Source organism: Zonotrichia leucophrys, chromosome 21 (genome assembly GCF_028769735.1).
Source record: "Zonotrichia leucophrys gambelii isolate GWCS_2022_RI chromosome 21, RI_Zleu_2.0, whole genome shotgun sequence".
Lineage (NCBI taxonomy): Eukaryota > Metazoa > Chordata > Aves > Passeriformes > Passerellidae > Zonotrichia > Zonotrichia leucophrys.
The window spans coordinates 2553063-2565811 of NC_088190.1; the positions used below are offsets into that span (position 1 = coordinate 2553063).

The window sequence follows — 12749 nt, forward strand, 5'->3', positions numbered from 1 at the left end:
GGGTAGCCTGAGATCTTCCTGAATATCAATGGAGATAAAGGCAAATCACAGGGAAAGTGATAAAAGAGATTCTTGCAGTGCCTTTTTGAGGAAGCCATAGGGGAAGGTTATTTCCTTGCAGCACACACTTTTATATAAATAATGTGATTGTGAGCGCACCTTGCTGAACCAAAGGTGACACATCCCTGCAAAGCTGATGCTATGAAGGCTCTGCCTGATGTTTCAGCATTTTATATTTAATTAAATTCCACAAGCTTATTTGCTTTGGGGTTTTTTTTGCCATAATAACTCTTAAAATGGAGAGGAAGGGTGATGCTGGTAATAACTGGACATATTTACACTCCTTGTGTGTTATTAGGGGTGTGATTTCTTCACACACAGGAAATAAACAACTCTCAGTGTGCCACATCTCAATTTCCACTAAACTAAAGCCCTAATTTCAGACTTGTCCTAGGCCAGATAAAAAGGAGGCAGCTCCTGTCCTCTGAGTGCAGTGATCTGTGCTGTTAATGCCAAGGAAATCAGGCACAGAGCTCCTTGCAGGATCTGTTTGTCCTGCAGCACTGAGATGCAATATCAGCATTGTGACAGCAGGAGGAAAGAAAACTTCTCTGCCTCCTTTGTTTTCTCATTTTTCTTCTTTAATTTCAAAGTCAGAGTTACAAAAACCTACTCAAGCACGAGTAAAACATCAGCAGTGTCCAGGGCTGTTAATGCCAAGGAAATCAGGCACAGAGCTCCTTGCAGATCCCAGTTTGTCCCGCAGCAGTGAAATGCAATATCAGCATCAGGACAGCAGGAGGAGGCATCCAGCGGGCTGGGAATGCCCAGCTCCCCCTCCAGAGGGAAATTCGAGCAATCCTGAACAGGAAAACAGCTTTTTTAGACTTTAATCATCACTTAGTTACTTAACTCAGCTTCCAAGTCAGCAGTGTTTAATGGAAGGGCCAATGTTCGTCCTCTTCATCAGTGAAGTATTTTCAATTCAAACCTCCTCTGGCAAATTCTCTCTGTTTAGCCTTAAGTTCCTAAGCCTTTCATAATTATTTGTTCTTCCTAACTTCTTCATGAGGGACTGGCTGTGATAGTTTGCAGAAGTGCAAGTGCCCATTTAAACTTTGGCAGTTTTTTGGGGACATAGATTTTTCTTGGTGCTCCCTGATTGCTTCTCATTGTCACTGCAGTCTCTCTGGGTTTTCTGGTGTTAGGAAGTGATTCTGTGCACTGACAAAATACAAGGATTTGGAAGGAAAATCTGTGTGTGTTGTGGTTTTGTTTTGTTTTTCTTTTTTTCTTTAATTTATAATTTTTAATAAAAACTACTGAAAATGTGGAACACATCCCTTTCTGGTTTGGTCCACCTGAATCACTTTTTGCTTTGATTTTTGGTTAACAGACTACTGTCCAAATTAGAAATTTTTTTTTCTCCTCTCTTAATTAAGGGCAGAAAAATCACTCCAGTTATCAGCCTGGTTTGGTTTTTACCCATTCTTTTAAATTGCTTTTACCCATTCTTTATTAATCCAGAGATTCTAATGAAAACATTTACATTTTGAGACTTTTTATAAATGGAGATATTCCACCTGCTCAGTAGCTTGGTATTACTAAAACATTCTTAGGTGAAAAAAAAATCTTAACTTATGTGTGAAATCTCTTTCAGATTGCTCTGTTTCCTGGAAAGGCTTTTCTTTGTTTCTGTCTCTTCTGTGTTCTGCTGATGTAGTGCAGAATTTCTTGTGGTTTTTCTAGATGTGCCTATCTCTGAGCTCCTCCCTCACTGTTACTCTGCCTTTACTCTGTCTGTTTGTGATTTCAGTGGGCTTCTCTATGTCACAAAAGTCTCCTTTTAGAAGCAGAGCGTTTTTAGACGCCTTGAAGGTACCCCTCCTGTGCCAGGGAGGTGCAGACACCACCACACACCTGCATGCCTTGAGCTGGTGGCTTCATTAGCATCAACCTCTCCTTGGTAGCATCTCTGAGCTCTCCAACTCATGGGACATGAGCTGTGACATTTGGCTGGGTCACCCCTGTGGGGTCACTGGCAGCCACAGAGTGAAGCAGATCCAGGATAAAATTCCTGCCACTCTCCCCCTTCTCTGAGCCTCTCCCTCTCCTGCCCTTTCTCTGGAGGGCTGCAATTCAAACCCTTTCTTTCACACAGAAAACAACATTGACAGTGAATCATTTGCTAAATTGGGGGAAAGCCTCTTGTGCTGTTTTTCAAGTCTGCTTTCCAGAGTGAAGCAGCCCTGTAAAAGCTGGGCTGGGAGCTGAAAGCACAGTGTCCTGGATCTCCCTCAAAACTGCTCTCTTTTATTTTTTTCCTTCTTTTAAAACTTTTCTTTCCCCCCTAAGTTAATCAAATCTGCCTTTGTGTTCTTGAATCACTCCATTGATTCAAGCAACAGTGTCCAGCTTAATAAAGCTGCAGCAAACAAGCCAGAATGACACCTTGGGCCCTGCACTGCGTGCCACCCATTCCATCAGTGCTTCCCCTTTCTTTTTGGTGGATATTATTTGTCTGTGTTGTTTGTATGACAATTTTTTCTGGGTTTTGCAAATATTTATATTGTCTGATTTTTATAGCAATAAAGTCATGTACTTGCCAACTTGTCTCCCAGTAATCCTAGCAGACTGTTCAATAGTCTGGGCTATCAAAGAAGATTTTCCAATATTTAATATTTACCTTGCATGGGAAAAATCAAACCCCACTATCTTTTATCTTATCCTAAAGGTAATTTTTGATGATGCCCTCACACTGGATTGGCATGTGATAACTAAACTTCAGTCAATTATAATTGACTAAATATTGTGTAAAAAATAATATTATTAGCACTTTTACTGGTTCTTGTGTCAGCCAAATAAACCTCGGTCCCACATGGCAGCTTGGGGTAAAATCAGCTCTTAGCCCAGGCTCAGTGCAGAGGGCAGCCAACATCTGCATTGAGTCCTGCACAGCAGCACTGGAAATGCACAAGCAGGCACTCAAATATTTATTTTGGGGTGAAAGCCTGTTGTAATTTAAATGAGACCCTTCTGTGCCATTGTTTGGCACTGCAGAAATGTGACCTCATGTGACATCACTGGGCAGAACTGGAACTGACAGCGGGTGCCAGTGAGGGTGGCTGCTGGTCAGGTTCTGTCACAGCCTTCCTAAAATGCACTTCAGTCATGATCCACCCTGGGTTTACTCATTCTGGATGCTACAGCTGCTCAAAAGTCTGATCCAGCTGGGAAATAAAGAGAGCAAAGGGGGAGAAGTAGATTGAAAGAGAAATTCCTTTCTGTGCCTGAAGTGATGTCAGTGCTCAGAGCAAACCAGCGCTGAGTCAGGCATCAGCCTGGGCTTGGAAAGTTGGCAAGTACACCTGGAATGTCTGCAGGAATGCTGGAACTCTGTCTCATTGAAATGTAAATCAGTTGTATGGTGGTGGGAGATTTATGATGGTGAATTTGTGTGTTTAATGCTTAAATAACTACTGAAGGCTGTGGAGAACTGTAATGTGACACTGACTAACTTCCCTTGTTTGTAGTGTGTTTCCTCAGTGCTGAACACATACACCAATGTCTTGGGATAAGTGTTGTATGGTAGGAAAAATTACCAAAATGTAATTACACAGGTAGAAAATGAAATACTCCATGATCTTTTGTGTGTGTATACTTAACTGCTACTCATGACGGAGCTCAATTCAATTCAAGTGTAGATCTCCTTTATATTGAAAAAAATATTCTATTTTATGGTCAGTCTTTATTTTCCAACAGTTCCTAGAAAATGCATTTACAGCAGGAATTTTAAATACATCTGCTTTGGGTGAAACTGAGAAACTCTTCAGCTTTCAGAATGAAAGCGTTGTAGACAGAAGTATTTCCTTTTTTGTTTTGGTTGTCTTTTCAATAACTCTAATGTTTATGTAGATGTTGTAAGTAATTACATGCTAGAAAGAAAACGATGACAAATACAGAGATAAGTGTGGCTGCAAAATGTTATCTAAAAACATAGCTGAGAAAAAAAAAAGAGATGTGTTATTTTGCAAGGCTGCTGTTAGTGATTTTTTTTCATTTTTAATGCCTGTCCTATTTCTGGGTTAGTTCTGATGCTGATGGGAGGAATATATTAGGAAAGTGTGTGTGAGCGATATTTGGTCATGAGTTCCTGTGCTCAGAGGAAGAGCCTTGTCTTTTTTATGAGGGACCTTTATATATATATTTTATTTTTTTAAAAAATATATATTTTTTTCTTATTTCTTTTGCAGGCCAAACAAGCTCTAGGTCTAAAAGGGCTGTTTCTCAGAAATCCAAAGCAGGCCTCTCTGGACAGTCATGCTGCTGGGCAGCTCCATCGCAAACATTCCTTTAGCAGCCACATCCTGAGACGGACGGCCAGTGCACCCACCAAGAGCCAGAAGAAGAACAAGAAGGGCTTTCCAGAAATTGCTTTTGACACAAAGGACAGCAGCTCTGCAGGGGCTGGAGAAGGGAGGGAAGTGGAAGCTGCCTCCCAGCCTCGCTTTGTGCAAGAGCCAGAAAGCGCTTCCCCGTCCCCAGCTCCCCGAGACGCTGCCGGTGGGGAGGCACCTGGCAAGGCCTTGAAAGGTAAGGCCCAGGGCTGTGCCCAGGGGCCAGGGCAGAGCTGTGCCCACCCCGGGGCTCCCTTCAGCGAGCCCTTGCCCAGGGCACACAGGGTGAGGCTGCAGGAGCCCCTGGGCGAGAAGCCGAGCGTCTTCGCCCGCTGTGCCATCAACAGCTCGGGCAGGATCGGAGTGGCCACCAACTGCATGAAATGCATGATTGGCTCCAAGGAGAGCCCTGACCCTGAGGGGCCATGGAGTGACCACCCTGGCAGGCCCAGAGAGCCCCTGCAGGCCGGGCAGGGCAGCAGTGCAGAGGAGAGGGTAGAGCTGCACACCTGGGTGGTCAGGGGGCAGCCCAGGCCGCTGTCAGATTTGCAGCCTTGCAGCAGCCCTGGACCTGCAGGTGACCTGAGGAGGAGCAGCCAGGCCTTTGTGAGCCCGGGGAAGACGAGTGGTGACTCTAAGGGCCACGGGATAAAGGCTCAGCCCCGGCAGCGCTGGCAGTGCCACTCTGGTGGCAAGTATGGAAGCACTGTCAACCTGGTTGCAGCCAGCAATGGCTCTGTGTCCTCCAACTCCAGCAGTCTAGAAAGCCTTGGAAGCCCAGAGTTCCCCAAGCACTGGGCTGAACCTTCTCGAAGGCAAGTGGGCACCCTCCAGAGGGAAATGAACGCCTTGTTCGTTCAAAAATTGGAGGAAATTCGAAGTAAATCCCCTATATTCTTTACTGGTAAGACCAGATTTTCTTCACCCTTCTCCACTGTAGATCACATCATTGTCTCAGCTTCTGCATAGCATCCTTACTTAGAAGCTCCTCCATGTTGTTTGGCTGTCAAGAGGTCTTTTTTTTTTTTTTAATTTTGGCAATGACAGAAGAAAAAAAATCTGCATAAATATTTTTATTTTCTATTTTTTTGTAGACGTGTCTGGTTTAGCTTAGTCCTTGCCATGCCTAGTTAACCATCTGCAGTAGTGGCACTGTCAGTAGTCCATAAATGTTGGGGTTGTTGGTTCAGGGCTTTTTGTTTCCTTGATTTTCTTAGTGATTGTGGTATGATACTAAGTAAATTTTAAGATCCAAACCAGAGCATTAAGTGAGATTGAATATGGAAAACCCACATCAACAAACAGTATTTCCATTTGTGTTCCACTGAGGAAAGAAGTCTAATTTGCTCTCTGATAACAATAAAACTGCTCCTTCCTCAAAGATCTTGCAAAATCACTGCTGTCAGTCCAGGAATTACTGGATGGATTTCTCTGCTCTGTTCAGGAGATTTTATTTTATAAACACAGCAGCTCATTCTGCTCCTAAATGTGTGTGCAAACATTTCTGCTGCGCTGTGATGTTCCTGGCCTGAGGGCAGGGTGTGTGATCTGCTGCTCCCTGGCATCAGCCAGGCTGGGGCACTCCTGCCATTCCCCACTGCCACCCAAAATGTGCCCAAAGCTTAGAGGAAAGTTCCTAAGGCTGCAGCATTTTGTGGTTGTTTCAAACTGGGACTGTGTGGCTGCAGCTGTACCATGGACTGGGGGTTTGTAGAGATGGGAAATCAAAAGCAGAGGCAATCTAAGGATAGCTTTTAGTAAGAAAATTGGCATTTTACCTCCTGATTTGGCAGGAATGGGACAGAAGGAAAGAGATTTTGATAAGAATGTTCTGCTTCACAGAACTGTAAGGAGAAAGTAGGAAATGCAGCTTTTGGCTGTGACTGCAAGGGATTTGACCTCCTCAAATCCCTCACCCTCCTTGTGAACTGTCCAAGAAATCTGGACACTGATGATTACATTCTCAGGGAGAGTGAAATGATTTTGGTGCTTTTCCCTTTTTTAATAACAGATTCTGACTGCCCACCTATAGAGGGCTTCTTTGAAAGCCTCATACAGAAATTTGACATATTTTATTTATTTGACCAATTTTATCTGTTTGGGTGTCTGAAATTTACCTTCTATTTTTATACCATTTTTTAAAACATATTTTTCCAATTTCTGCTTCAGGCTTTTAGGAAAATACCAGGACAATGAGAGGGGAGAAATTTGCTGGTTCCCGTGACTTGCAGTTAATCCAAAGCAGCAGAACTCTTTCTATGCCTAAATTATTGGCATTGGGCTTTTCACAAACTCTGAGGACTGTGACATATGAAACCATTTCCCATTATCAGTGCCAGCTCCCCTGCCAGCCCCCCAAGTCACAAAACAAATATTGTGATATGCTTGAAATTTGATTAAATCCATCTGACTTCCCAAGCATGGAATCAGCAAACCCTTAAAATGGTGAAATGGTGCCTTGGACTGGCTGCTGCTGGTCCAGTGACAGCCCCTCTGTTTGCACAAACAGCTCCCTTTCCCAAACTCCTGCAAGGCCATGCCTTGGGCCAGGAAACCAGGGAAACCAGGGAAACCAGCACTTGGGAATTGGCACTCTGCTGGGGGAAGTGCCCTGGGATAGGGCAGGAAACTATAGCTGGCCCTTTATTATATATTAAATAAATACATTTAATAACAATTATTTATATAATATAAATATATAACAATAATATAAATATAGATTTATATATAATTATGCAACATATAAATAAATATAAATATAAAAATCTATATTTTAAAATAATATATAATATGAATATATTTAATAATATTTATTATTACTATAGCTGGCCTAGCATTGCATTTTCCACGGATTTCCCTTCCCAGCATGCCCCAATCCGTGCTGCTGGATGGGCAGAAGGAGAAGTTATAAATCTGATCAGCTCTGGGCCCTCCCTGACACTCCTCCAGGCACTGAGAGTCTGGAATGTTGGATTTGGGTTATGGAATGTTGGATTTGAGTTATGGGATGTTGGATTTGGGTTATGGGATGTTGGATTTGGGTTATGGGCACAGGTGCCTGGTTCCCTTCCAGCACTGCCAGCTAATGCAGGACAGGGCAGAGCTGCTCCCACCCCTGAGTTCTGCACTGGGCTGGAAATCCTGGTATTCCCTGGGCAGGTTCTGGGAGTGATATTTTCCATTAGGAGAGGGTTTTGGAAGAGTTTAGATTCCTCTGAGCAGCCTGGAAGGTGTCCTTGCCTATGTCAGGGTACTTGAAATTTGATGATTTTTAGGGTCCTTTCATCACAAACCACTCTGTGATTCTGTGATTCCATTCCCCCATCCAGTGGAGTGTGTTCCTTCAACACCAACAAATATTTTCATCCTTCTATGATAAAAAATTGAACTTAATATCTGTCCATGTGTGGATTCCATTGAGTGCTCTGGTTGGTCAGAAATTCTTAGGATCCTACAACCATGTGTGAATATTCCTGTATGTCTCCTTTCCCTCCCTCAGCACTAATTTATCCTGTTATCTGCACCTGCCTTCCCTACATTAATTGGATTTTTCCTCTGTTCTGTCCTATTATTCTACATGCACACTCTCTCTCTCTAGTTAAGAACTGAAAGGACAAGCAAGTCAAAGGTAATGTCTGCTGAGTGTCCCTGATTCCAGCACCTTGTTGCCTGTACTCCTGGTTTTTCCCTGTTTGCTGCCCCATAATTACCTGCTCCTGTACCCTTGAGGTCGTGGTCTGGCTTGGTGGTGCTTTGTTAGTTCTGGGATGCATGTCTGCACTGTGCTTTGGAGATATGGGGAATCATCTTTTTGGCATGATTGCTTTGGCTCCTGGGGTGCAGGTGATAAACACTGCAGAGAATGGAGCATTTTCTCCAGGTAATTGGTGGCTGCAGTGATTCTCCAGGGTTGCACTCACAGCCTGCTGTTCATGACCCATCTGTCTGCAGAGTTGTTTTTTTTTTGAAATAGAAATTACCAAGTTTTTTTTAGGAAGAACAAAGTCTGTTTAAAGCTTTTGTTTTGTTTTTAAAAGTCCCGTTGCCAACATTCCACTGTCTGCAGATCATTTGTAATCTGCTCCACAAGTCCTGTGCTGCTTCTCTTCTGAGTGGTTGGTCACTGGGATCACATCTGCTGGTCACACTGCTGTTTGATCATTGTACATGCTCTGGTTGTGCTCTGATACCCTGACCTGTCTGAGTGCTGGAAGGAAGGAAAACTGAAAATCAAGTGGTGCTGGATGGTGGAGGAAGAAAAGCTGGTTGACAAAAGGGGTCACAAAGGGCAGAACTTGCTGGGTACTGTTGTTGTTTGATAAGAAAACCAGAACAGTCACATGGTGCTGCTGTGCATGGACTGAGATTTCTTGAAGCAACAGGGCTTTGTGCAGCTAAAACTGAATGTGCAAAATGTCTTGCTGCCTTTGACCGGGCATTTGAAATCTCAAGTTATTTTTAAAAATAATGATTAACATGGACAACTTTTACCTTGAGAACAAAATGGTAATGCATAAGGAATGAATCTTAGCTCAGATGTAATTTGTAAGAGATAACTAACCCTGTATCTCTGTTTTTCTTGTTTCTTTTTCTTTTCATGCCTCCCGAGCAGATGTCTGCCACTTCTCCATGCAGAGGTCAGTCACTTCTTTATGCAGCCTAGAAACGATCACAGAAGAGCCTGTCCTTGCCAATGAGGGCCATGACTGCAGCCTTCTCTTCCCCCTGCCCGTTGCCCCTTACAGTGACTCTGAGGAAGGATCTGGCTCTGACCATTCCACTGAAGCTCCATCAGAGGGAAGCAGAACACCCAACCAGCCTCAAGAGCCCCTACCCTCCAGAGAAAAAGGAACCAATCTGGCTGCAGAAGACCAAGGGCAGGATGTCCCAAGAGCAGCTGACACAGGTTTGGTAGCCCCAGAGGATGAGAGGACAAGCGTGGCAGGATGTCCCACAGAAGGAAATGGCTGGACACAAAGCAGTGAGGCTGAAGATCAGGGTGGATCAGCAGCACATCCCAAAAAAGCCAGGCTGGTGGAGGCAGCAGATCACGGTGCTGGCCAAGCTGTAGGAAACTGCCAGAGACAAAACCAACCACGTCAGGTATCAGCAGACACAAAAAGCACCTCTGAATGCAAAGGGCAAAACCCGGGTGCAGCAGCTGTTCCACCCCAGCAAAGCAGTGTCAGTAACAGCCCCCAGGCAGATTCTCCCCAGAAAGCCTGGGCTGCACAGGCTCTCCCTGCCTCTGTTTCCCAGACGAGCTCTTACACGTTGGCAAGAAGGGCAAAGAGTGAAGGACTGAAGACGTCAGACTCCTCAGCCTTAATAAAAACCCCGAGCAGCCAGTCTCCAGCAGCTGAAGTGTACTTTGATGCCACTATCAATGACCGGATCTGGAGCAAGCTGGACTGTGCCAGCCACCGTGACAGCATGTCCTCCTCGTCCAGCATGTCCTCCAACGACACCGTCATCGACCTCTCCCTGCCCAGCCTGGCCCGCAAGAGCCTCCCGGACCTGGGCATCCGCCAGGACAGCCTGGAGCCCCTGGCCATCAGGAAGGGCATGCGGCCCCGCTCCGCCACCACCTGCAGCAACGAGATGCCAATGGTCAGCAAGAGCAAGTCCAACCCCAACCTGAGGTCTGGCCAGCTGCCGGCCGACGAGCTGTGCCCCCGGCCCCTGGCCAGGAGCCCTCAGGACGCCTTCTCATCCATCCCTAGAAGGCACACCTGGAGCAGGCTCTACATGGAGAGTCTCAGGCAGTCCTCTAACAAATCCAAAGCGCATGACACGGTTGGGAATAATCAGGCAAAGTCCAAAAGCCTCGGGGACCTCACCTCTGACGACATCGTGTGTACTTTTGAAAGCAAATACCGCAGCATCAGCAGGAGCTTCGTCACGCGCTCCATGCGGGAGCAGCGCCGCTCCGCCAGCCTGCGGGCCTCGGCCAAATCCCGGGACGAGCTGACGGAGCAGCTGAAGAAGCTGACGGCATTCCAGCAGGAAAACGACATCACCTCCCCCATCAGCCTGGAGCCCAGCGAGTCGGAGGAGGAGGGCGAGAGCGTGGGGCTGCTGCGCCGCTCGTCCTCGCGCAGCCAGAGCCGCGTGCGCTACATCGCCAACAGGGCACGGCAGGCCCAGGAGAGGCAGCGCCTGCAGGGCCGGGCACAGCTTGGGGGCAGCCCCATCGAGGAAAGAGGCAACCCCGAGGGTGCCTGCAGCGTGGGCAGGGCTGGCTGCACCGACCCCGCTGCCCACGCGGCCCTGGCGGCCTCGCCCAAGGCCCAGCCCGACTGCGCGGCCGACACCGAGGTGTTCTTCATGCTCAAACTGTGATCCTGACAGCAAAACACAGCCAAGCCTGAGAGGCCCAAAACATCCTGAGGTTCCTGGCCTTCCCTTGAGCCAAGGGTGCTTGACATCACAACTCCAAAGGAACTGGCCCTGGCGGCCTCGCCCAAGGCCCAGCCTGACTGCGCGGCCGACACTGAGGTGTTCTTCATGCTCAAACTGTGACCCTGGGCACTGCTGGTACTCCTGGCACAGCAAAACACCTCAAAACCTGAGAGGCCCAAAACATCCTGAGCTTCCTGGCCTTTCCTTGAGCCAAGGGTGCTTGAGATCACAACTCCAAAGGAAGTGGCCCTGGCTGGGTCCAACTTCATGGCCAACACCAAGGTGTTCTTCATGCTCAAACTGTGATCCTGGCAGCGCTGGGCACTGCTGGCACAGCAAAACCTGAGAGGCCCAAAACATCCTGTGCTTCCTGGCCTTCCCCTGAGCCAAGGGTGCTTGATATCACAACTCCAAAGGAACTGATGAGGATTTATTTTTAATTGAGCTTTGCCCAGCCTCCGATCGGGCCTCCTTTGTGTGTGAGCACTTCTTGCGTTTGCAGTCTGCTCTTGGTCTTTACTAATTTCAATAATTCTTCTGACAATAGTAACCTTGATGTGTGATAGCTAAATGTGATGCTAACAACAGCTAAGGTGAATTTTGCTCTTACAAATCATGGATCCATGTAAGGAGGCTGGACTTAAAATCATATTTTATTTTCTGGAAGAGTTTGAGGCCTCTGAGGGTGTGAATTAATAATGCAGTAGATACAGTCCATCTTCCATCGTGGACCTGCTTATTTCAGTGAAAATCCATATTTTCTCTTTGAAGAAAAGCTCTCTTGTTCCAAAGCAATGCTTTTATAAACTCAGCCTGTTTATATATCTATATATATATATATAAATATCTATATATATACACCTGTGTGTATGCAAAGATATGTCTGCACATATGATAAGATATGTATGCACAAATGCACACCCTGAACCTGAACTGTGACTGCTCCTTGTCTCAAGGCATTGTCTGAGGGAATTGAGACAGGAGAGAGAAGGGAATGGCTAAAAATAGAAATATCTTCTGACTTTACTTCAGAAATGGCTACAAAGCATGTTAGTCTTTTTTTGAAACAGCACTGTCCCTTCTTATGGTATTTTAACAATGCTGCTGTACATAGCACTTTTTGGATGAATTTTACTATTTCTGTATTGCACTGCCATGCAAAATTTTCAATGATATGTTTAAAAAAAAAAGAGATATTTAATTTTTTTAGATGGACATATTTAGAATTAAATAACAACCTAAACAGAGTAATAATTTTTCCTCCCCCCATTTTTTTTACTTTTTATTTTTAGGGATGTTGTCATGTGTCCCTCCCCATCCCCAGTTATGATGTCATTTATTATAGATGTACATTTTATCAGTGATGGAGAAGAATGTTTACTGAGATGCATTTTAAAGAGAAACAGAGGTTTAATTTTATTTGAGGCTGCATAGAGTCCCTATTATTAAGAGGATATTTTGCCTTTGTAATGATTCTTTTGTGTATATTGCAAAATTTAAGAATTTGTTTGTAAAACCACCTTACACTACTAAAATAAACATATTTAACCTCCCAGCTGGTGACTCTTTAGCTGCAACACAACACTGGGGTTTGTGATACACAAACATGGTTCATTCTATCTGCTTTGTTTTCCAGCTTCCTTTGTGGATAACATTTAATTTTACTCTTTTTCAGAGGGGCAGCCAGTGCAGACCCACTCAGATTTTCTCAGGTCCTCCAGAACTTGTGCAAGAGACTGGCATTGTGTGGTGTGAGACACAGCACAGGGGAGGATGAAAATTCTGGGGCAACTGGTGGAATTAGTAACCAAACAAACAGAAGGAGCTGATCCATCCTGGAGCAGCTGTACAAGTAACACAGATGGCCCTGTTTCATCACTGAGGGGGTTTAAAGTCTGCCTGAAAATGCTGCAGCTCAATTTTGCTCTTCACCTGTCACTTGATTGAAAA

General features: G+C 45.3%; 1 protein-coding gene across 4 annotated transcripts in view; it reads left to right on the forward strand.

Annotated features, from left to right (window-relative positions):
* Positions 1-12354, forward strand: part of PLCH2 (phospholipase C eta 2) — a 75992-nt gene extending 63638 nt beyond the window's left edge. For 3 of the 4 annotated variants that reach the window (XM_064730512.1, XM_064730511.1, XM_064730513.1), the window contains 2 exons: positions 4254-4593; positions 9010-12354. In XM_064730512.1, the coding sequence (XP_064586582.1) occupies positions 4254-4593; positions 9010-10739 (2070 nt within the window). In that variant the 3' untranslated portion in view covers positions 10740-12354. Of the gene's footprint in view, positions 1-4253; positions 5302-9009 lie in introns of all 4 variants that reach the window. The other variant, XM_064730514.1, reaches the window with a different exon arrangement.
* The last annotated feature ends 395 nt before the right edge of the window (positions 12355-12749 follow it).